Genomic DNA, 21,350 nt, shown 5'->3' on the forward strand with positions numbered 1-21,350 from the left:
AATTTATAAAAAGAAAAATTCAAGACTCTGGAAACTTTTTTTCTATTTTTCCCATACAAAGAAAAATTCAAGTTTTCTTTGTATGGGACATTATTAACGCAAATCCATTTTACTGCTCTTCGCTGAATAGTCTCTAAATCGGGCATCACGTACTTATTTAAACCAAAACACGGACTTGCGTAAAGAATCACGGGGTTTATCATGGATTTGAATAAGTTCAGTTTCGCTACTCTGTTTAAATTCGATATGTTTCTTTTGATCGCGAAAAAAGTTTCATTTGCTTTTAAGCCTGCTTTGTCAATGTGTAGATTACAGTTGTTTAAATTTGGTTGGTCAAAAAGTTTTAGAGCATTTTTGTTCATGTTTCTCATTTTTTCAGATCTTTGATCGTTTTGTAAATTTTGTTAAAAATTTTTATGTGCAAAATGTGCAAAAACGTTTGAATTATCCGTTTGAATTAACCTTCTTGTATACCTTAAATGTGTAAAAACTCTTTTGTTAAACATGCAAAATTAATACGTTGAGAAAGCTTAAGCATGGCTAGATAGTGAAGCCCCCATTTAAATTTATAATAGATTATACTGTGTACTCGTAGTCGGTCCCAAAAACTAAATTCGCACTTTTCAGCGTTCAAGCTCAGGCAGTAAATTTGTTCCGATATCGGAATGTTTTTAAGGCCTCGGAGTACGAATGACAGCCGAGCGTGAAAACCCTGGAAACTGGTCTTGAAAAACTTAATTTTCATCCGAGAAAGCTGTAAACTTTTTTCTACTCTTTCAGATGCGGTTCAAATGTGAATGTGGAAAATTAACCTTATTTATTAGAACGTCATGTCATTTACAGTGTACATAATCAAAGTTATCTTCTTGGGATCATTCTTCTTTACATGTTCTATTACCTTAACTTTCTATAATAAATGGCTGTTTCAAAATTTCCATTTTCCGTTGACGGTAACCTTCATTCATTTTTTGACCCAGTTTCTAGGTGCAGCCATTATTCGAACACTGATGTCCTGTTGCTGCTCAAAAAGTCCCCCCATAGTTCTTAATTGGACAATGTACATGAAAAGAGTATATCCTGCTGGACTTGCAGCTGCGTTAGACATAGGGCTGAGCAACATGTCCTTGATGTTCATAACAGTGTCACTTTATGTAATGTCAAAGACATCTTGTGTAGTTTTTGTTCTAATTTTTGCGGTTATTTTGCGCTTGGAAAGCCCTAGAGTGACTACGTTAATAGTAGTTTTACTTGTCAGTGGGGGATTATTTCTGTTCACTTACAAATCTACCCAATTCAATTTAGGAGGATTCATTCTTGTTATTAGTGCGTCATTTCTGGGTGGTCTGAGATGGGTATTACTGCAGATGATAACCCAGCGTGAAGATATTGGTCTGAAAAATCCGATAGACACAACATATCACATGGCGCCTGTTATGGCGCTGGGTCTATTGTTACCCGTCTTTCTCATTGAAGGCGTACCAGCAAGTCTTTCATCAGAAATATTCCGCTATGAGTCATATCTTACTCTGGAAACCACCACCGGAAAAGTAGCTCTTGGAGCGCTTCTGGCGTTTTTGTTAACACTTTCTGAGTATATGTTTGTCCATTACACATCTTCATTGACTTTGAGCATCGGAGGAATTTTCAAGGAGTTGCTTACTATGTACTTGGCGTCTGAGATCAACCATGATAAATGGTCAACAATGAATCTTGTAGGAGCAGGTCTGTGCGTTCTGGGAATCCTCAGCCATGTGATGTTCAAAGCAATTTATGCCAAGAATAAGTACGATGTACAAGGTGCGAGTCCTAGGAATCCCCGGATTCGGTCGTCATCAGAAGGAATGGGTGCTTTGTTGAAGAGGGATAGGAAGACGAAACCATCTTGGGAGGCAATTGAACTCTTGAATGGAGACGATAGCGATGCGATAATTTCGTCGAGCGGAGAAGAAGAGACGATATTTCCGAGCGAAGAAATGACGAGAAAGAGCAACGGACGTTATGATACTGATTAAGATTAGATATTGGTGCATTTTATTTTGATTTGCGTTCAAGGTTTATGTTGGAAGCAGAATGACAGAATGAATCAATGAATTGTATTTGTATTCTCTCTTGTTTTGTAATTGTACTTATCTGAAAAAAGTTGCTGAACCAATTCAAACGTGTAGGTACAGTTGGTGATGTAATAAAATTAGTAAAGATTTTCTGAATTTTAATTAGATTTGCTTGCTTGAAAATGTATAACAAAAGGGTGATTAGAAGTTATTTGAATAGCTGTTTTTTCCTTTGTATCTTAGATCAGCATTAATACTTTTTTCCCGTAAACAACTTGTTCACAGGACTCATCCTTGGGACTCATTAATTTCCTGATCTTTGTTGGAAACTGCAACAGACACATTTTGAGCATGTTAGCAATTTAATTATCCGTCCTATTCGAAATTTGCTTTAAAGGTAGATAGTAATTTAACCATTTTTTAAATTTCATTTTCTCTTCTTGTAAAGGGTTAAATAAATTTCGGCCTATATTATATTGGCTTAGTGCCCTGATATGGCGTCGTTTGATGAGAGAAAAAAATTGTACGTGTGTGTATTGAATGGGATGGGGCTTTAACAACTTCTTAATTAGTTTCTGTGTCTTTTTTCCTTTTTTTCTCGATTATATAAGTTTGGCCTAGATTAAATCGGCTTATTGGCCTCGTATTGCGTCGTTCGATGAGCAAAAAAAAGTTTTTGTGTGCGTGTGTGTTTTGATTGGGTTGGGGCTTCAACAACTTTTTAATTAGTTTTCAGGTCTTTTTTAAACTTAATTTTTTTATCGGTTAAGTAAGTTTTGGCGTCGTTTGTTGAATAGAAAAGTTTCGGTATGCGTGTGTGTATCGAAGGGGATGGGGCTGTGTCAACTTTTAAATTAATTCTTAACTCTTTATTTTTTATTTTCATTTTTTTCTTGGTTTATTAAGGTTCAGCCTATATTATATCGGCTTTTTGGCCTCATATTGCATCGTTTCGGCCTCATAAGAGCAAAAAAAACTTTTGTATGAGTATGTGTATTGAGGTGGTTGGGGCTTCAACCACTTTTTATTAGTTTTCATAAGTCTTTTGTGAAATGTTTTAGTCTGAAAGGGTTTCTGCTCAGGTACTTTGGGCTTTCTTAAATTTGGTTAGTTTTCTTCTGATGCTAAGTTTATCTTCTTTTGTCTTGGTGTTTTTTTTTGAAAACTAGTTTTATTGATTTAGATAGAATTCGGCATTTTTGAATTTTGTTTTCTATTTAGCGGCTGATTTAGCGACTTATAAAAACTAATAAAAAGTTGCTGAAGCCCCATCCACCTCAATACACATATAAACACAAAAAAATTTTCGCTCATCAAACGATGCAATATGAGGCCAATAAGCCGACATATAATTTATTAAGCTTCGCATGTGGTGCGAAGCTCGGCTTCGCCTCTGTGTTAAAAGCATGCAAAAAGCCAAAAAAAGTCTTGATAAAAGTCGTGTAGTATAGTAAAAACGCCAGTGGTTGATGTGAGTTTTGTCGAAAAGGGAAGTAATTTCAAGGATTAAGCCATTTAAAAGCAGCCACAAGATGAATCTTTAAAGAAAGCTTAAATTTATCATAATAAAGAAAAAAGTTTTTTTTTTCAACTTGGGAAGATTACTTGGATCAATTTCAGATTTAGATGGAGGAGGAAGATTTGGAGATAGCGATTAAAGTGTTGGTCGTGGGCAATGGGGGAGTGGGTAAATCGTCTCTCATTCAGAGATACTGCAAAGGCTCTTTCACTTCGGGATACAAGAAGACAATAGGAGTCGACTTCCTGGAAAAGTCACTAGAGTTAGTAATCCTATTAGTTATTCAACATTATCAGTGAACGTTTGCGACAAGCTAAAGTTTACGCTCACGATTAGCAAGCGTTATAAAATTATGAAATTGAAAAGTGTTTTTTTTGGCGTAAAAGATCTCATTCACAAACTTGCGCTGCTAAAGTAGAGCGTTTTTTTTTGCGTTATCGAATGATCTTGCTCAATGTTACGTATTCTCCAAAGGCTCAGAAATCCTAATCTGAACTGGCGTCTTAATCTGAAACCAAATAGAATTTCATTTATTTATTAAAGAAAATGAGTACAACATAGTCTCCAAATTGTTTCATAATCAAATGCTTGTGCTATATCACGTTCAGTTTCGGTTCAATTTCTGTTTTTTTTGGACCGCTCGAGTTCTCTATGGCAATTTACGAGCATGTTTTACGGGTTTATTGATGGCAAATTTTTCTTTTTTTTAGATTTTACTTAATTTTTATATTCTCGAATTTGAAAGCTCCTTTTTCAGTTTTTTAAATGTGTTAGCGAAATGCAGCTTCGCCTCTGCGCTGAAAAAAAAACTAGTAGTTAGGTTGATTGACTATGATATGGTTTTTATTTTTAGAATAGATGGACAGGAGGTGAAGATGATGTTGTGGGACACAGCTGGTCAAGAAGAGTTCGACTCAATCACTAAGTCATACTACAGAGGTATAATTAGTAGCAATAAGTTCGGACAGACAAAATTAATTAAAAAGAGCAATTTATCTAATTTGAAAAAATGTTGCATGGAAAACCTAATTTTTCTGTCCGAATTGCTGTCTCAAGGTCGTCTGTAAAACAAAGTTGCATGCAAAAATCTATCAAAATGTTACGATTGCTCTTTTTAATTAATTTTGTCTGTCCGAACTTTTTGCAGCTCTCTATAGTTTTGTTTACCTTAGACATTAAGGCCACAATGTGATCGATCTCAGATTTATACAATATTTATTCGTTGCTTTGGAAGACGCGCATAATATTCAACGATGGTTATGGCTTGAAAAATACGAAAAAGTGGGTTTTACGAAAAATTTGAACTTTAAATGCCGAGAGGTTGAAAAATGTACTAAATGGTGGCATTGATTGCTAGGAATAAACGACAACAGTTAGGAGCCAACTTGAATCGAATTGGTTGCAATTCTAGGTCATTTTCACCTCCTTCTATGATCATCAAAGCAGATGTATTTAAGCACATGTGTCAGATTTGGTTCCAAAAATTGAACAGCAAGTGTAAAAGAGACAAAAGGATGCTTATTTTTGTTGCATTTTAATCGCAATGGAATTTAATCTCACATGAGTTATCCGTGAAATCAAAATCATTTTGAAATAGGATTATTTCCGGAGAACAGTTTATGGAGCTTCGAGAACATGATCGCTCGAAAGCTTGAATCAGTTGCGTTTTTATGGATAAAACATAAAATTAAATTTCCACGAAATATGTCATCACAACCAAAGAGTTCTCGACTAACCAGCTCTATTCGTAAAATCTCAAAAAGACTAAGCAATAACCAGCATTATCCTAAATATTACCAGCATTATCCGAGAGGGCTATAGTTCTTAGAAGTGACTTACAGTTATAGAGATGATTTTTACGGTACCATCCTAGATACAGAATTGAAACGCGTCTTAAATGTCTTGAAATTTCATCTTTTTTGTAGACTAAATTTGACGAGTTCATTAGTTTTTTTTTTCAGGTGCCCATTGTTGTGTGCTAGCTTTCTCCATAGCAGACAGAGTGTCATTCGAAGCAGTGGACAGGTGGAGAGCTAAGGTAAAGGACACTCAGTTTGATTGGCAGTTTCCAATTATGTAATAGAATCGGAAGAGCATTTGTATTGAATATATAGGTTTGGTGGACTGCGACCCACCTTTTGTCTAATAATACGTGTTTGTTACATGGATTCTTTCTTATTATAGCCCCCAGTAAATTATAGACTCCTCAAATTTAATAATCACTATCGTGGAGGGGGCTTCAATTTTTTGTTACTGAGCCAAGGGGGGGGGGGGTATAATGGGTATTATGTTATTCGATTGTTCTAAACTCAGTTTTTATTGTTTTTTTTTGCAGATTTCCACTACAAATCCTTTTCAAAAGCGTAGAAAACTACATGAGTAGTATGTTGCTTCTCTATTTTCACAGAATGTTGCGACCACTTCGTAGGTTGAGTAAAGTGGTCGGAATCGTAACATCTTTTCGATAGAGGAGGGAGATTTTTAGCAAAAGATTTGTTTTGCAGGTAGTTGATCAGTGCGGAGACAAGATTTGTATGATAATAGTCCAGAATAAAATGGACCTTCTAGAAAATTCTAACGGCCAAGAGGAGACGGCTGACGACGATGCAGCATCCAAATTTGTGTCTCCGTAAGTAGGTTCTTGCAGATAAGCATGTAAGCATCCGTATAGCTACGTTTTGCTGGCAGAAAAATGTCTAGAAGTGAATTGAATCAATAGGTTTTATTGGAAGAGTCATATAGTTTTCGGTCATTTATGGTTTTAAGTTTCTGGACAGTTTTGATTCGGTAGTGATGAATGTTTTGAAGCAATTGCGAGGTACCGGAAATGACTGCCATTCAAAACTGCTTGCAATCAAAAGTATCAGATTCCTTATGTTACAACGACTAGATTCGATATTCGGATCCCGAACGAAGTGATGCTTGGATAGATTTTCTACCGAAAAAAAAAACGAAACACATACCTGATTGCTGGAAATGACAAGATACGACTAGAGTTTCGCATTGTTATGATTAAAGGCATTATTTGTTTTAGTTTGTATAACATTAAAGACATGCAGAAAAAGCTGTTCAGCTTGTCGATATATATCTTCTGAAAATTTTTATCAAAACACTTGTTGCAATGAAAAAATAGTTTTTGTTGTTGTTTTGTTCAGACAAGAGGGCGAGGAGATGGCGAAGAGACTAAAGATGAGACTGCACAGAATATCAGTGAAGAACAACGAAGGAGTTGGCCCAGGTATGAGTCATAAAATATCCTTGATCGTCAATTTTGAATTAAGTTGGAATTTAGTTTTTATGCTATTTAACAACATCCATCTTGTAAGAAAGGGCAGGAGGTTCTCAAAGAGATAATTCAACGAAATAAGCAGATTTTGTGGCAAGTCAGATAGCAGAAAAATATTGATTGGTCTGTCTGGACTACAATGAGTACTTGTTGGTTTAGAGGAGGTGCTGTTATTTAGTATATATCTTACGGGGGGGGGGGCGTTGTTTAGCAGACCCTAATTTTCATGGGCTCATCAGGAAAAGCCATCGCACTGATACGGTTGCCTGTGAGTAACTTCCTTTGGAATTAAAACGGTCAGGTGATTTTAGTATGAATTACTGAACATATTTTTTGTCCACCCAATGAAGCAATTGAGGCAATTAAGTTATTAGCACCTAATACATTAAGGCGTTTAAATGTAACCACAAAGGCTTTATTTTGACACTAATCCTTGGCTTTTTCTGTAATTTCTCAAGAGACCTGCTTCAGTTTGTTTGTTTTAGTGTTTAATTTGTTTTGTTTGTGTTGTAGTGTTTGAGCACCTGTGTGCGAGGTATCTGAGTAATCTGAAGAAGGAGAAGAAAGACATGCAAGAGGTGTCCTCTTCAGGAGCTGCATCCTCCTCCTCCAACATCGGTGAGAATCCATAATTGACGTCTTCTAGAGTTCTGGCAATATTTTATTTAGTAAACGAATCTGAAAGAGTTCACTAACTTTAAACTGCTCATTTTGCTATCGAAACCATTTTATCCATGATTACACAAGCCAAGCGTAGTGTATTATTACGTAGAATTTTTTTCTAGTCTAAGTCGCAAATAAAAGTGCTCAGTTGGTGGCACTTTTGGTATATTTTAATTTAATCATATTTAAGCATAGGCAATTTAAAAGCAATTAGGTCCAATTTATTAGATCCTGTTTGAAAAAACAGGTATTATGAAAATATATGGGATTTATTGTTTTTCGCTGTGTTTTTTGCGAAGCATTGGAAAGTTTTTGCACTTTGCGTAGAAATTCAATTTTTCTCAAAAACTTCTGTAGCGTTTTTAACAAAATGGTACCAATGGACAAACCGGCTGCTCTTCTATGTGTCTGCATATTCCGCTAGTCTCTTTTCATTTTAACCCATGTTTTCCATTTTCTCAAAAATTCAATGCACAAATCTGAGATGAAGGTTTCAATCAAAAGAACAAATTTTGTGAATCTTTCGTACGCAAGCGGCTGTGCTCGGCGTTTTGAAAAAAATTGCCTTCGAATTAGTCCAATTTTTGACAATTTGCCTGTTGTTTCAGGAAACCACTGAATTAGATTTTCCCTTCGTAAACTTTCACTTTTTTTTTTTTAGAAAAAGAGTGTGGAATTCGGAAAAATCCTTTTTTTTTTTTGAAATTTTTACAATTTTTTAGAAATTTAAACACTTCTCGAAAACACTACTCTAAATCTGATAGTAAGGGTTCAGTCTAAAATTTATGACTAGAAATTTCCGCTGCATAAGAGGCTGTTCCCTTGCTTATGTAGAGAAAAATTTATGGATTTAGGAAAAGTCAATTTTTTGATAATTTTTTTTGGAATCTTTTTCACTTTTTTTACACTGCGATCAGCTTAGTGTGTTATTACGGACATTCTTTTTTCTAACCAAAAGTGTTCACTTATTTGGAAATTTTTTTGCTGCATTAGAAATTTTAATTGAAATTGCAGACAAAAGTGTTCACTTATTTGGAAATTTTACTGCTGCATTAGAAATTGTAATTGAAATTGCAGACAAAAGTGTTCACTTATTTGGAAGTTTCACTGTAGCATTGGAAATTGCAGACTCTTAATCTCTATGTTGAAGATTCGAATCTAAGAGATAGACGTATGTTTGCTAATTCGATGATTTTTTCTAATTTTATCGTGTTCTTTTTGTCGTGTTCTGCTTTTTGCCGTGGTCTGCTTTTTGTCGTGGTCTGCTTTTTGTCGTGTTCTCGCTAGTGTTTCCATAGCGAAGCTTCACCTCCGTGTCGAACACTACCCAGCCAACTTGATTATAACTCGATTGAAAGATTGAAGAGTAGTTTTCTCCTTTAAAAAAACTGCTAAGCTCCTAATTAAGCGTAAAGTCCATCTTTTTGAAATTTTGAAAATTACGCATTTCCGTATCAGTACAATATAAGATGAAAAATTTTAAAACTGGTACATCTAGCATTAGCTGGGCCCCTAATGTTCTTCCAAGTTACCGTGGCACAGATGCGAGGACATGAGTGACACTCCTAATCATCAGGTCGGAGATTCTAATCCAGAACATTGAAATACTTTTTTCGCTCGAATTTCTGCTGCTTTATTTGGTGGCTAGTGTTAGTAAAAAAATTATTTCAATGTTACGGATAAGAATCTGCGACATGATGATTAGGAGTGTCACTCACGTGCTCCCATCAGCGCCACGGCAACTTGTAACTACATAAGCGGCCCAGCTAATGCTAGATGTACCAGTTTGTTGTTGCTCTTCTTGTATCGTCTGTTAGTAAGTTTTTGAATTGTTCTCAATACCACTAGTGATGATTGCTATCACAATTCAAAGTCTTTTATTTACTTCTTCAACTGTTTGTGAAATTACGAGCCTTCGTGGAGCATAATGGTATACAAGTGAACGTGATTTTCTTAGTCTCAAAATTGTTTTTCAAGGTGTATTTTTATTTTTTTTCCTTATTGCACTTAGTTTTGCTTGTTTAGAGCTCTTTTTCGTCTGAAACCGGAATATGCAGTTTTTTCCTTGGTCCAGCTTTCTCTAAATGGGTCATAGCAAAACTTAAGAGATAAAGTTTTTAAATTCCAATATTGAAAAATGTATGTTCAATTTTTTATTATCTTAAAGACCTTTTCAACCATATGATAGCCATGTTTTACATAGTAAGTTATAGTTGTGTGCAAATTTTTTACGTTGTGTATCTAGCTATATCGGATTTTTTTAAGAGTTCTTTGCTGCCTTTTTTTTTAAAGAATAAAGCATGCGTTAAAGTAGTGTATATGACACCATGGCTCAGTTGTTGGCAATGGGCTTTTGTGCGGGAGGTTTCAGCTTGAATCCCGTAGTCTCACTGAACAGTGATTACAATGTCTCTAAATTTATTATCCGAGGTTTATAGATATGCCTTCTTTCGAGGCATTTTTCTGTAGTTTCTCCCTTGTTAAGAGTCGATGAACGTAGTTCAGACCCTCATATAGGTCGCGATGATGTTTTTTTTGTCAGGCAAAGTCCTCAAAGTTCAGGCTCAATTACTTTTTGGCGGTATGACTTTGATTTCTTTTTAAGTACCGTTCATTTTTTTTGTTAAAAAGAAGGCAAATTCCATTATCGAACAGCAATTCTACAAAAAAAATTCTGGATAAAATATGCATACACTTTTTTTATGCGGATTTTTACATTTTCTATGCGGATTGCACTTGTCTTACTGTTAATTTCTTAGATTAATGATTTAATTCAATTTTATTTAGTAATACGGTTAATTTTGAACAAATCTAGGCTATACTCAAAGTTAGCTTTTGAAATCCGTTTTTTCTCCCTCCAAATCGATTGGGTGGGAATTGTACGGTTGATATTAGATTTTTTCATGAAACAAATCAGTATTTTTTTTGTTTACTTGCGTTCATTGACTCTTTTCAACTGTCAGTTGTCTATATTTTATTTTTTGCCGTGTTTTTTTTTCCGCATGTATTTGCGAAACGAAGCTTCACATCTGTGTAATACATGGTATTATATTCTAGATGTGACTTTGTTTGCACAGATGTTACGAAGTAAACACTAGTTTTTGAAGTCTTCCTCTATCTTTGGCATTTACAGAGAGTGACCTTGTGATTTAATGACGTGATGTTCCTAAATTTATCGACAAGATGGTGTTGCAGTTGCTGGATTTCTATTGGTTGAAACTAGCGCGCTTTCTCATGTCGAATATGTATGGCATTTCTATGCCTGCTGACAAGATGTGAAAATAATGAATTTGGTGAACTTGGAGTTGAAATCTCCAATGATCTATCGTATATCCTTGTGTATTTTGTTGGCTAAAATTGGCATTTTGCAAATCCGGTTTATAAAACAAGATTTATAGTTGACCCGTGAAGTGTTTGTAAACACTTAAAATGTGTTTGTTAAAAGCCGTTTGCATGCGTTGTTAAACGTGCAAATTTGGTTTAACTAATTGATAACATGTATTGAAAGTACTTTTTTCATGTTTGTGGTTTTGAGTGAAAAAAGAGCTTAATAAATTTCAGCCTCACCCTTAAAGTGAGAGGTTACACAAATCATTAATCATTTGGTATAAAATTAATTCAATAGAAGTTTTCAGGAAGCTTTGGGACGGCCATTTGCAATGCTTCTTTTTGATGAAGGGGGAGTTGTAGACTTTTTTTTTCCATTGAGATCTGTTTAACTCTCCCCCTCTCACGCTCACCCCATTGCCTTAGGGGGAAGATTCTTTACTAGATAAAAAGTTCACACTAGCTTAACCGTTGAATTAGTTTTTTCTAAGAATAATGAATGTAGCGAGTACTCTTATATGGGTCTTGGTGATTTTTTTTGTTTTTTTTTTCAGGAAAAAGTCTTGAAATTTGTTCACGCTCAATTTTGATTTTTCTCGGTTTAACTTGTGATTTATTTTTAAGTTCAGTGCATTTACTTAGTTAAAAAGAAGGCAAACTCCACTATCGAACAGCAAAAGTGTAAAGGTCACGAAAAACGTGATCGACTTTAATTTCGAAAATAGAAATTAATTATCAGATTTCCCAGCGAAGTAAAAGTTTTACCTATTGATCCAGTTTTCTCAAATTGGGTTAATTTTAACAAAAAAAGTCTCCATCATAAATTGTTCTTTAAATTCAAAGAGCTATAAGGTCATCTATTTTTTTCTTCGAATTTCAAAAGTTGAAGGTTTTTGAAAAAAAAACTAGTCAGTTTTTTTTTCAGTTTCCTTGCGTTCATTACTCTTTTCCAACTGTCAGATGGCTATGTTGCTATGTTTGTAGTGGTGGCAATTCGTTAGTAGGTGCCAAAAACAGAAATTGTTGAAGATCCGGCCATTGCAACACGGCTTGTCCGGTGCTTTTTTTCCTATTTTTTGGAGCCTTGGTATTAACATAAATTGATACCAGATGACCATTTATTAACAAAGTAATTTTGCCAGGCCACAATCCAAATCCACAGTCAATTTTTTCTAGGTTTAAATGAACTTTATGCTCTTCAAGTTTAGTTTATCTGTTACCAGGTATGTTCAGCACATCTATTAGCAAAGACACTGGCGGGCGCAAACCCTCTGGTGCAGACCACACCGATGGAGATGACAACGACAATACCAGGGACAGAGGAGCTACAATTAATCTGAAGCCGAGCAAACAACGAACTAAAGCGAAGAAGAAAATGTGCAAATTTTTTTAGATTTTCGGCCAATTTTGTAGTATAATAAAGCGATCTCATTATGTACGGTTGCATCTTACCTTTCAAAACAACAGTCTCCTGGCATGTTTTAAGGCTGATTGAAAAAAATTGAGACAGATTGATCTTTCTGACTAAATTTCATAAATGGATTTCTGGTTTTCATTGTCAGGTTTTTTAGCCACAAAAATCTAAATGGCCGGTAATTGATTGGAGTGAACTTGAAAAGAGCAGCTTTGCTTTGTAGCGCCATCATCATTCTGTATCTGTCTTCATGTAGTCAAAGAGCTTTGTTTTTTTGCGAAGTTTTCTCAATGAACTTGAAAAATAATCTGAACAAGAAGTTGCTTATAATCTTCAACGATATGAACAAACAATTATTTCATTGTGATTGTCTATGTTTTTCTTCTTTATTTTTACCTAATAAATGATTGGAAAGTAATCAGTCAATTATTTCAGATAATAATGTAAAATATGACATAATTGTGCAATTTGAAATTATCTTTCATTTTAATTTTTTTAACTGATGGGGCTAATTCCAAGGAAAAAGTTCATACTTATCAACTCAATTATTGATAGTTAAGTACATTCATTTTAACTATTCATAATTAATTTATCAACCATTTTAGAAGCTACTTGAAATCCGAGTTCTCAGGGAATTCTGTTCTTTTAAGTCAAGAAATCTTACTTGTTGCTCTCGATTGATTCAATCTTATTCAAGAGATCCCAGATTGTTTTTAAGAAACTGCGCTGTTGATTTAAAATTCCTTATTTTGGTGCTCTATTTTATCTAACTGTAAAAATGTACCATAAAATTTTGTATAGCTTTAAACCTAACACTGTACAAAATAAGTTTTGATACGTGTCTTTAAACTCTTCAGAACTTTAATAATGAAATCCGAACGTTTATTTGGTTTGGCACTTTTTTCCAAAGGGGACGATGTTCATGAAAAGTTCAAAAAACGTTCGGGTTTCTTGTTTGCTTTCTGCTAAGAAAGCTGTACTAGTGGCGCAGTTCGCAATATTCCGTGTAAAAACCCTCATCAATCTATTTCTATTAGTATTCATTTCTTCATTCATGGTTGAATATTTAGATTGAAATTTTTTCATCTTTTATTTAAGTAACACTTGTGTTAACAAGTTCAACGTCTTTTTTCTGCTTACCTAATGTGCAAAATTCTGTGTTTAATGTTCAAAAGATAAGATGGAATATTTGTGCCCGGTATCGTTTCAATTTTTACCTAGCATCTCGGACGGATTTTTTAATAAACAGTACGAAATTTTTTGGTGTACAAACTCAAAGATCTCTTACTAATTATTTAAAGTGTATTTTGTCCTTCGAGGCGAATGGTTTGGCGAATTGGAGATGCTTAATTTGAGCAGCTCCAAACTTTTTGTCAACGCGTCGCGTAGGCTGCTTAATTGCTGTTAACTTAATGATGAAACTTGCAAGATTAAGTGTCTTGTAGTCGGCAACTGATTTTTTCCCCACTTTAGGCGACCATAAAGCACTGTTGTTCTAACTTAGTAAGACAATTATCTTGCTGCTTGTAATAGTCGATGAACATACTTCAGATTCTTAATTTGATCGCGATTATTTTTTTCGTTTTTTCTTCATGAATGGTCTTAAAATTTGTTCAGGCTCGAAGTTACTTTTTCGCGGTTTGATTTTTGATTTCTTTTTAAGTTCAGTTCATGTTTGTCAAAAGAAAAAACAAATTCCACTATCGAACAGCAAAGCTTAAAGGTCACGAAAAACGTGATTGATTTCTAGTTTCGATAGTGGATTTTTTTTCAGACTACCCAGCGAAATAGAATATTTAAGAATTGATCCAATTTTCTCAAATTGGGTCATTTTTATCGGAAAATAGCCACTCATAAATTGTTTCAGAAAATAAAAGAAAAGAGCTTTAAGGGCTCCTATTTTTTCTTCGAAACTCGAAAGTTAAGATTTGTTCTAAAAAAAGTCTGTATTTTTTTTACATGCGTTCATTGAATCTTTTTTAACCGTCTGTTGGCTAGGTTATTGTTCTTGCGATGAGCAAAGGTATTGCAACAGGGTACTAAACTTTTCTCCCTTTATTAATTCAGTTCACAGAAGAGTCAATTAAGTAATTTACTATCTCGAAGCTTCTTGTGATATAACACCTACATATTACCTGCATTTCTTATTTTGATATCGTAATTGATTTTTAAGTTGTTCATGCAAGTATAGTGATTGTTTTTAAGCAAAAATTGTCGAATGTTTTCAGTTAAATAATTGTCGGCCTTATTTTTGTCGGCTTATTTACCTAATGTTTTTTTTTAGTTCATAAGCTTAACATAAACTTTTCTGCTACTTTTTAGAAACCATAAAATGTAAAATTTTCAATTCTTTTCTCGGATGTAGATTTGTTCAAAATTTTATCGCTATTGTTGGAGCTACATACTGTGTTAATTAAATCTGTTTCGGTGAAGATAATTACGCTTGCGATAAGCAAGAGTTATCAAATCGGAGTATAGACTTTTTTCGGGTTAACAACTAGTTCAACAGAATCTTTTGAATCATTTTACCTTTTTTGCTTTTAATTAACTTATCCGATTGGTGTTATTTCAGATTTTCAGTTTTTTCTATTGGCGCGGCCTTTGAAAATGGGGAGGAACTTTGAATTCGAGTTATTCATTTTTTTTGGAAGAAAAATGTTGTCGATTATTCCCAGTTCCCTAATTTTCTACATATTTTGGTTGTTCTCTAATTACACCACATACTAAAAAAGAACACACCGCGCACTTAGAAAAAAAGAAAAATCGTTTTTGTAGTTTTTTATGAATATAGTCGGAACATTCTGTGATACTTTTACAGCAACCGGCTATCCTTGTTGATTCTTTTTCTTGGTTTTGCGTGTGGAGAGTATTATTAAAATCCATCCTTTTTTTTACCGAAAACTCTTATCACGATACATGGCAGAACACGTTTCAAACACGTTACATGTCTGTTTGCTTTTTTGACAGTTACATCTGAGCAACAGGAAGAAGAAGAGTTCATTTCTCATGGTTAATGGTAAATAAACGGAAATAAAAATTATAACAGGAAGCACTAGAAACAGTGAGAGAGAGGACAGCTAACGAACCCATTGAGTTACAAAGCACTCTCCGTTTTATCGAATGAAATATGAAATTGGAGATCTTCAAAGAAAGTGAAAACATAAAGGACACATTTTAAAAAATTGTCAAATGTTGAATAAAATAAAGTAGCTGATAAATGGCTTTGACTTGGCAGTCTTATTACATAAGGTCCAAGTTTGGAGATCTTCAAAGAAAGTGAAAATATAAAGGACACATTTTAAAAAATTGTCAAATGTTGAATAAAATAAAGTAGCTGATAAATGGCTTTGACTTGACAGTCTTATTACATAAGGTCCAAGTTCATTTTTTCAAATGATTGTTCAATCGTAGTCGGTATACAGCTGAATTAAATGAAAATATTTCAAACCCATCGCCGAAAAATTCTTAAACTTGCTTGTCAGAAATTTTGTGGGATGGGCTTGAACGTTTTTCCTATTAATTTCGGTTTTATGGCGACTCCGATTGAACAATTATTTTAACTATTGATGCAGAGCTCGCTAACGTTTTATTTGGCGCCATAAATTTAATGTTTTAGAATAAAGTTTTAAATAAACTGGGTTAAAAGTTCGGTATTTCAGACCAAATGGGCAATAAAAGTAACATAAATCAACAACGTGGGCTCTTGTAATTAAAATGGTGATCAAAATCATGACAAATTTCGTCGAAATTTTCCTAACTCTTCTTTGGGTATCCGTGACACATGCCTCGTCGAATTGCGGAAATTTATGTGGGAGCATCTGTAATCTGCAATTAGTAAATCCGAATCAAAATTTATCTGCCGGGTCTTCAGTCTCGGTAGATGTTTCCTGTTCAGTTGTGAATACGAATGGAGTCGGTGATCCGGAACCCTTCGTTCTCGTGCTAACTGCTCCCGAGCAGATTCAAGGTAACAAAAATTGGGTAATCGTGGATTATATAAGGAAATGAAGGAATTTATTAAACAAATTCAGCGTAGTTAAAGCAGATTCAACGTATATTTAAACAATTTTCAAATTTAATTGAACCCCGAGAGGACAGCAATCGGGCCCGCTAGGGTCTCAAAGCTCTTACAGATGTTAGAATTTAGTTGTTTAACCCCTAAATGGGGAATTTTGGAGAATACTAAATGGGAAATACGAATTTAATAGTTATTTTATATTGTTGCGCCAGCGTCCAATTTATGGTGGAGGTTAAAACTGAAAAACCTTAGGAGTATTAGCTGATATATTTTCTCAAAAGCTTGGATATAATGATCTAACATAACACAAGCAATGCTTCTCTTGAATAACATATGATGTTCTTTTTATGAATTTATATGAAGTAATGATGTGGTCCCGAATGTTTAAGTTTCTAGAAGATGCAGAACTTCTACGATCTTTTTTGTCAATATCGAAAGCATGCTCCTAATATTTAAAAGCATTTTAAGAAATCATTTAACCCTTTTTTTATAGAGATTCTCCTCTCCTTTGACTGTACGTCAAATACCGCAAGCTGCCTTGTACCTTCTCTAAACGCCTCACTTGAAACTGCGACTCTGTTAGCATCGAATCCTCTGGAAAAATACCAATTCAACGACTCCGAAGGGGTTATCATAGCGTTATCGGGATCGGTGCCAGTTGCAAGTACAGTCGAAGTGTCTGCGACTTTGAACGTATATGTCCAAAATTTGTACTCTATGCGAGATTCGATTGTCGTGGTCAACGGAAGTGTTCGCGGGTTCCACGACTTGACTCATCCAATCGGAACCTCAGCGCCGGTTGAGGTCCAAAAAACAGAAATCCCGACTCTCGGGATGTTGTCGGTGACTAATGATGAAACGTATTTGGCGATTGGCGAGACGGATACTATTGAATTTCAAGTGTTAGCGGGGGAAGTTGGATTCACCGCGACGTTGGAAATATGTGAGTTATGGATAAAGATATTGCTTTGTTGTCTATATAACCCCCCCCCCTCCCCAATTTTCAATTTCAATTTGAAAAAAAAATACTTTTTATTGTCATAATGCAGTGAAGCTTGGCATAGCGAACAAATTAATAATTGTGAACAGATTTGTTCTTGATACTTTGCATCGTAACATCACGCATTCAGCCATAATAACACGTAAAACACCTATAAAATGAGAAGTTTTGAAAAGGGGGGAGGGGAAGATTGGAAAGAAGCTAGAAAATAGTTTGATTAAGCCAGCTTCTCGTTTCTCTTTTTTATCTGATAATTTTATTCTATGGCGGCCATTTTTGCAAATCAGGATATGAAATCTAAAATCTACTGAATTTGATGTCGAATTAGTGCGCAAACAAAATTCACTGCGGCGAGATTGTTTGTCAATCTGAACTGAAATTTCAACTCAATTTCATTGTATATATTTTTTCGCACTCACAATCTATGTTTTGTAGACTCGAATTACCAACTGAATATCTTCACTTTCAATATCGACAACACAAATCTCGTGAACAATTTGGACCACGTTGAAAACATGACGGCACTAGATCCTCTTCCTTCCATATCAGATTCGGACAATAACCAAATGTATAAAGTGGACTTGTCTGGATTTTGTTGCGATGCTGCAACATCACATGATTTTGAGGTAGCTTTAAACTTTTGCAAAAAAATGATTGTTTTACAAACTTATTCTCATATTTCGTAACTAACAAAAAATTTTAAAATGTTTTATAGGTATTTACACTCACCATTCGGCCAGGTGTAAAATAATGATTTTAACCAAGTGCTGATGGAAAGAAAAAGTTCCTGTGTTTGATATCTGAAACTAAAAATCATTAAATCTTTAAATGTGCATTTTGAAAGTTCTCTGTTCAGATTGGATATCACTTGTGGGAGACTGCTGATCAAGGAGACGAAGTGTACATTAGTGTCTACTTGAAAAACAGCGTCTCCGGATGGCCTCTGTTTGTGGGAATCAAAAATGCAGAGACATTTAGCACCAATCCTGGAGTCTCCGTGACCAAGTCGTTGAAGGTTTGATTTAATCTGCAAAGAAAGCGATTTATTGCAGAAATCGATTTTAACACAGAATTTGTTATTCCAAAAACAACATCGTCGTAGCCTGATGATAACATAAAAAATTTCCTTTTTCTATGAAAAAAGATTACACGCGAAGCCAAGTGAAGTTTTCTTTGGAATCATAGATAGGGTTTTGATCTGTCTTGCATATTAACAAATGGGTAGAAATATTTAACTAAATTATCAATGTTCTTGATTCTGTGACGGCACTGATTTTATGGCTAATAATTAGTAGAGGAAATTTTTAACATGATTCGACAGTTTTTTCGGTTTAGCTCGTATCGGCTGATCCAGTGCCTCAAGTGTACAGAGTTCAAATTGAGGTCAACAACCGAAGTCCATACCCTCTGAGGTCATTCAACCTTCTAGATGACATCTCTAACCTGAGGTAATGAATTATAAAATTCATCGTGACAGGTCCATTAATGGAACATTTGTTAGTTTAGATTGTAGATTAGTCGTAACTGAAGACTCGTACAAACTGACTGACTGCTTTAGAAAAACTTCAAACGCCTGCCAATGTATTTGTATTGGTGAAAGTCTATTTTCATGAACTGCAAAATTTTGATACACACCCAAAATTTTGCATTGGATGGAAAAAATAGAATCGTTTTTAAGAGTCGATGAACGTAGTTCAGACCCTTATGTAGGTCGCGATGTGTTTTTGTTTTTTTAGTTGCGTTTATTGACTCTTTTCCAACTGTCTGTTGGCTATATTTTATATTTTGTTTTCAGAGTTCTCGATAATTCCAATCTGCAATCCCCCTTTGACTGGACACAAACCCCCAATTCTCTGGAGACCTCTGAACCTATCATCACTACAGCACAAACCTCTTTCAACTTCTCCTATGATGTGTCGCTGGATGAAGATGGAGATGGAGGCGGATTCCCATTTGATGCAAGACAGTGGCGTGCAGTTCAGGCTTCGTTTGTGATTGTAGATGCAGCAGAATCTGTAGATAATGTAAGCTCTTATCCTTATAATTTCCTATTTTTATTTAATCTTGATGTTCATCATCACAAATCATGTCCTAGTCTAGTTCCATAGTTAAATTGAATATCACGCTGTTGCTGCAAATCAAGTAATGGAAGAAATCGATTAATGTCTTCCAATTTTTGTATTACCAGCTCTATCGGTTAATAGATGTACCGTTAAATGGCTCTGGCGATCAGTTTATTTCTATTTGATGGAAAGCGAGCTTATATTTAGAAAAAAGAGATTTGGGTTAAAAGTTGTTTTGTTCTTTCAGTATCTGGGAAAGGAGTTCTTTGTGTCCCCAGAATGTCCAGCTTGTTTCACAGCGAGGAACTTGGAAACTAAAGAGGCAAGTATATTAATGGCTCTGTTGCAAACTCAACTAACTGCTTTAGTTCTCGGATCTTGGTAACTATTCCCTCTATTGATGACGGGAAGATCCGTTACAAGGTACAACATTATAACATGCGTAATCGTTGAATTAGCTCTTTATTCGAGGCGGCGTTTCTTTACTAGTTCTCGCTTGCGTTAATATTCAGCTGCTCAATTGTTTTGGTATGAAATTTTCCGCAACTTTGCTTGAGTATATCTGAAAACTTTTGAGCATAAATAGGGGTGTTCTTAGCTATATGGGACGTTCTGGGCAACAGCTACTTTGTTTATGCTTTTCCTTGAGGAGAAAAGGTCTTAAATTGTCAGAAGAATTTGATCATATTAATGAAAAATTACTCGAGCTATTGTATTTCGAGCTATTAGAGTTATTTAAAAAAAATTGGAGTGAATAATGGTTTCGCGATGAATAACAAATTGATTGTATTTAGACCACTGATAGATACTATGGCTTCATAGTTGGTGTCATTCTCTGTCTCCTGTTTGGATTCCTCCTGGCAATCTTTATTCTATTCATCTCTGTATACTGTTGTGGATTCAACTCCATGATAGCAGGTAAGAAAAATCTATCTAATTTTTGATAATTTTCGAGTTACTTTCAAAGTAGAAGGAAAGTAAATCAAATCAGTTTCTGCGATATCTCTTTTTTTATGAATATGCGCAATTGCTGTGTTTTCATCAGCTTTTGTCAGAGGATAATTAGTGTGCACGCATGCCTCTATAGAAATGACTCCTACATGGTTCGGAATCACGTTAAGCAGGGGGGAGGGGGGGTATACAGGGGTTCAGCGGGAAGTTTTCGCGAAAAGGTGTGGTGTTTATTCTTGTTTTTCGATTCTTTTCACTTTTGTTTGTTTAGTGTCCCCATTGGCAGATGAAGAGACATGTGAAGAAAGAGAGAAGAGGCTTCGGAAGGAGTTGAGAGAGAGGAAGAGGAGTGAGCGAGAGAAGAGACACAAGATGAGAGCCAGACAAAACCAGATTGTAAGTTCAGTCATACTTGTACCGACAAGGTTTCACTCATATAGCATTTCGGATTAACAATTTGATACTTAGACAAAGAGATCTTTGTCTGAAGTTAGTAGATAATGAGTTCTTCGGAGAATTTTCTGGGTCTAAAATTGGTAACAAGGATGCGAATTAGCTTAGAATGAAAGCATTTCATGATAGATACAGCGAATCTATTTGTTTTCCATGAGAGAATACTGAGAAATCTAACAGTGATTGAGATAAACCAAAAGTTAAACCCGTTTCAGGTCCCCAAATCGAAAGTAGCAGCTCCTAAGAGCAAATCCTACTTGGTGGGATCTAAACATGCGTACGAGGCTGCTCTTCAGTCGCTGTGTAGCCACAAGAACACCAAGGATAATATCTCCAACTACAAGGAGTGTACTGTGGTTGAGGTTGCGTCAATTGACGATGCGATCAAAGCAGACAAGGAGATAGCATGGTTAGTTGGCATCAAGGTCAATCTTGAAGGACAGGCTTTTTAATTAAGAGATTGATTCTGTTTATTTTTTAAAAGTCGATGAACGTAGTTCAGACTTTAATGTAGGTCGCGATGGTTTTTTTCCGTTTTTTCTCATGAAAAGTCTTAAAGTTTTCCTTTTGTACAGGCTCAAATTAAATTTTTTGCGGTTTGACTC

General features: G+C 35.0%; 3 protein-coding genes across 3 annotated transcripts in view; all 3 read left to right on the forward strand.

Moving 5' to 3' along the window:
• The first annotated feature begins 784 nt into the window (after window positions 1-784).
• On the forward strand, window positions 785-2,418 carry LOC134855290 (solute carrier family 35 member C2-like). Its single transcript, XM_063871772.1, has one exon. The coding sequence runs from the start codon at window positions 831-833 to the stop codon at window positions 2,010-2,012; it is 1,182 nt and encodes a 393-aa protein (XP_063727842.1). The 5' UTR covers window positions 785-830; the 3' UTR covers window positions 2,013-2,418.
• A 1,257-nt stretch (window positions 2,419-3,675) lies between these two features.
• Window positions 3,676-13,376, forward strand: LOC134855141 (ras-related protein Rab-23-like). The gene is made up of 7 exons (XM_063871557.1): window positions 3,676-3,832; window positions 4,424-4,509; window positions 5,532-5,608; window positions 6,075-6,199; window positions 6,726-6,808; window positions 7,370-7,474; window positions 12,070-13,376. The coding sequence occupies exons 1-7, from the start codon at window positions 3,678-3,680 to the stop codon at window positions 12,237-12,239; spliced, it is 801 nt and encodes a 266-aa protein (XP_063727627.1). The 5' UTR covers window positions 3,676-3,677; the 3' UTR covers window positions 12,240-13,376.
• A 2,547-nt stretch (window positions 13,377-15,923) lies between these two features.
• LOC134855199 (uncharacterized) overlaps window positions 15,924-21,350 on the forward strand; it is a 30,356-nt gene continuing 24,929 nt past the window's right edge. The window contains exons 1-10 of the mRNA XM_063871643.1: window positions 15,924-16,227; window positions 16,772-17,221; window positions 17,714-17,904; window positions 18,135-18,293; window positions 18,614-18,726; window positions 19,074-19,302; window positions 19,589-19,663; window positions 20,136-20,259; window positions 20,564-20,688; window positions 20,961-21,154. Of these exons, the coding sequence (XP_063727713.1) occupies window positions 15,975-16,227; window positions 16,772-17,221; window positions 17,714-17,904; window positions 18,135-18,293; window positions 18,614-18,726; window positions 19,074-19,302; window positions 19,589-19,663; window positions 20,136-20,259; window positions 20,564-20,688; window positions 20,961-21,154 (1,913 nt within the window). The 5' untranslated portion in view covers window positions 15,924-15,974. The remainder of the gene's footprint in view (window positions 16,228-16,771; window positions 17,222-17,713; window positions 17,905-18,134; window positions 18,294-18,613; window positions 18,727-19,073; window positions 19,303-19,588; window positions 19,664-20,135; window positions 20,260-20,563; window positions 20,689-20,960; window positions 21,155-21,350) is intronic.

The sequence above is a fragment of the Symsagittifera roscoffensis genome, chromosome 10 (assembly GCF_963678635.1).
Source record: "Symsagittifera roscoffensis chromosome 10, txSymRosc1.1, whole genome shotgun sequence".
NCBI lineage: Eukaryota > Metazoa > Xenacoelomorpha > Acoela > Convolutidae > Symsagittifera > Symsagittifera roscoffensis.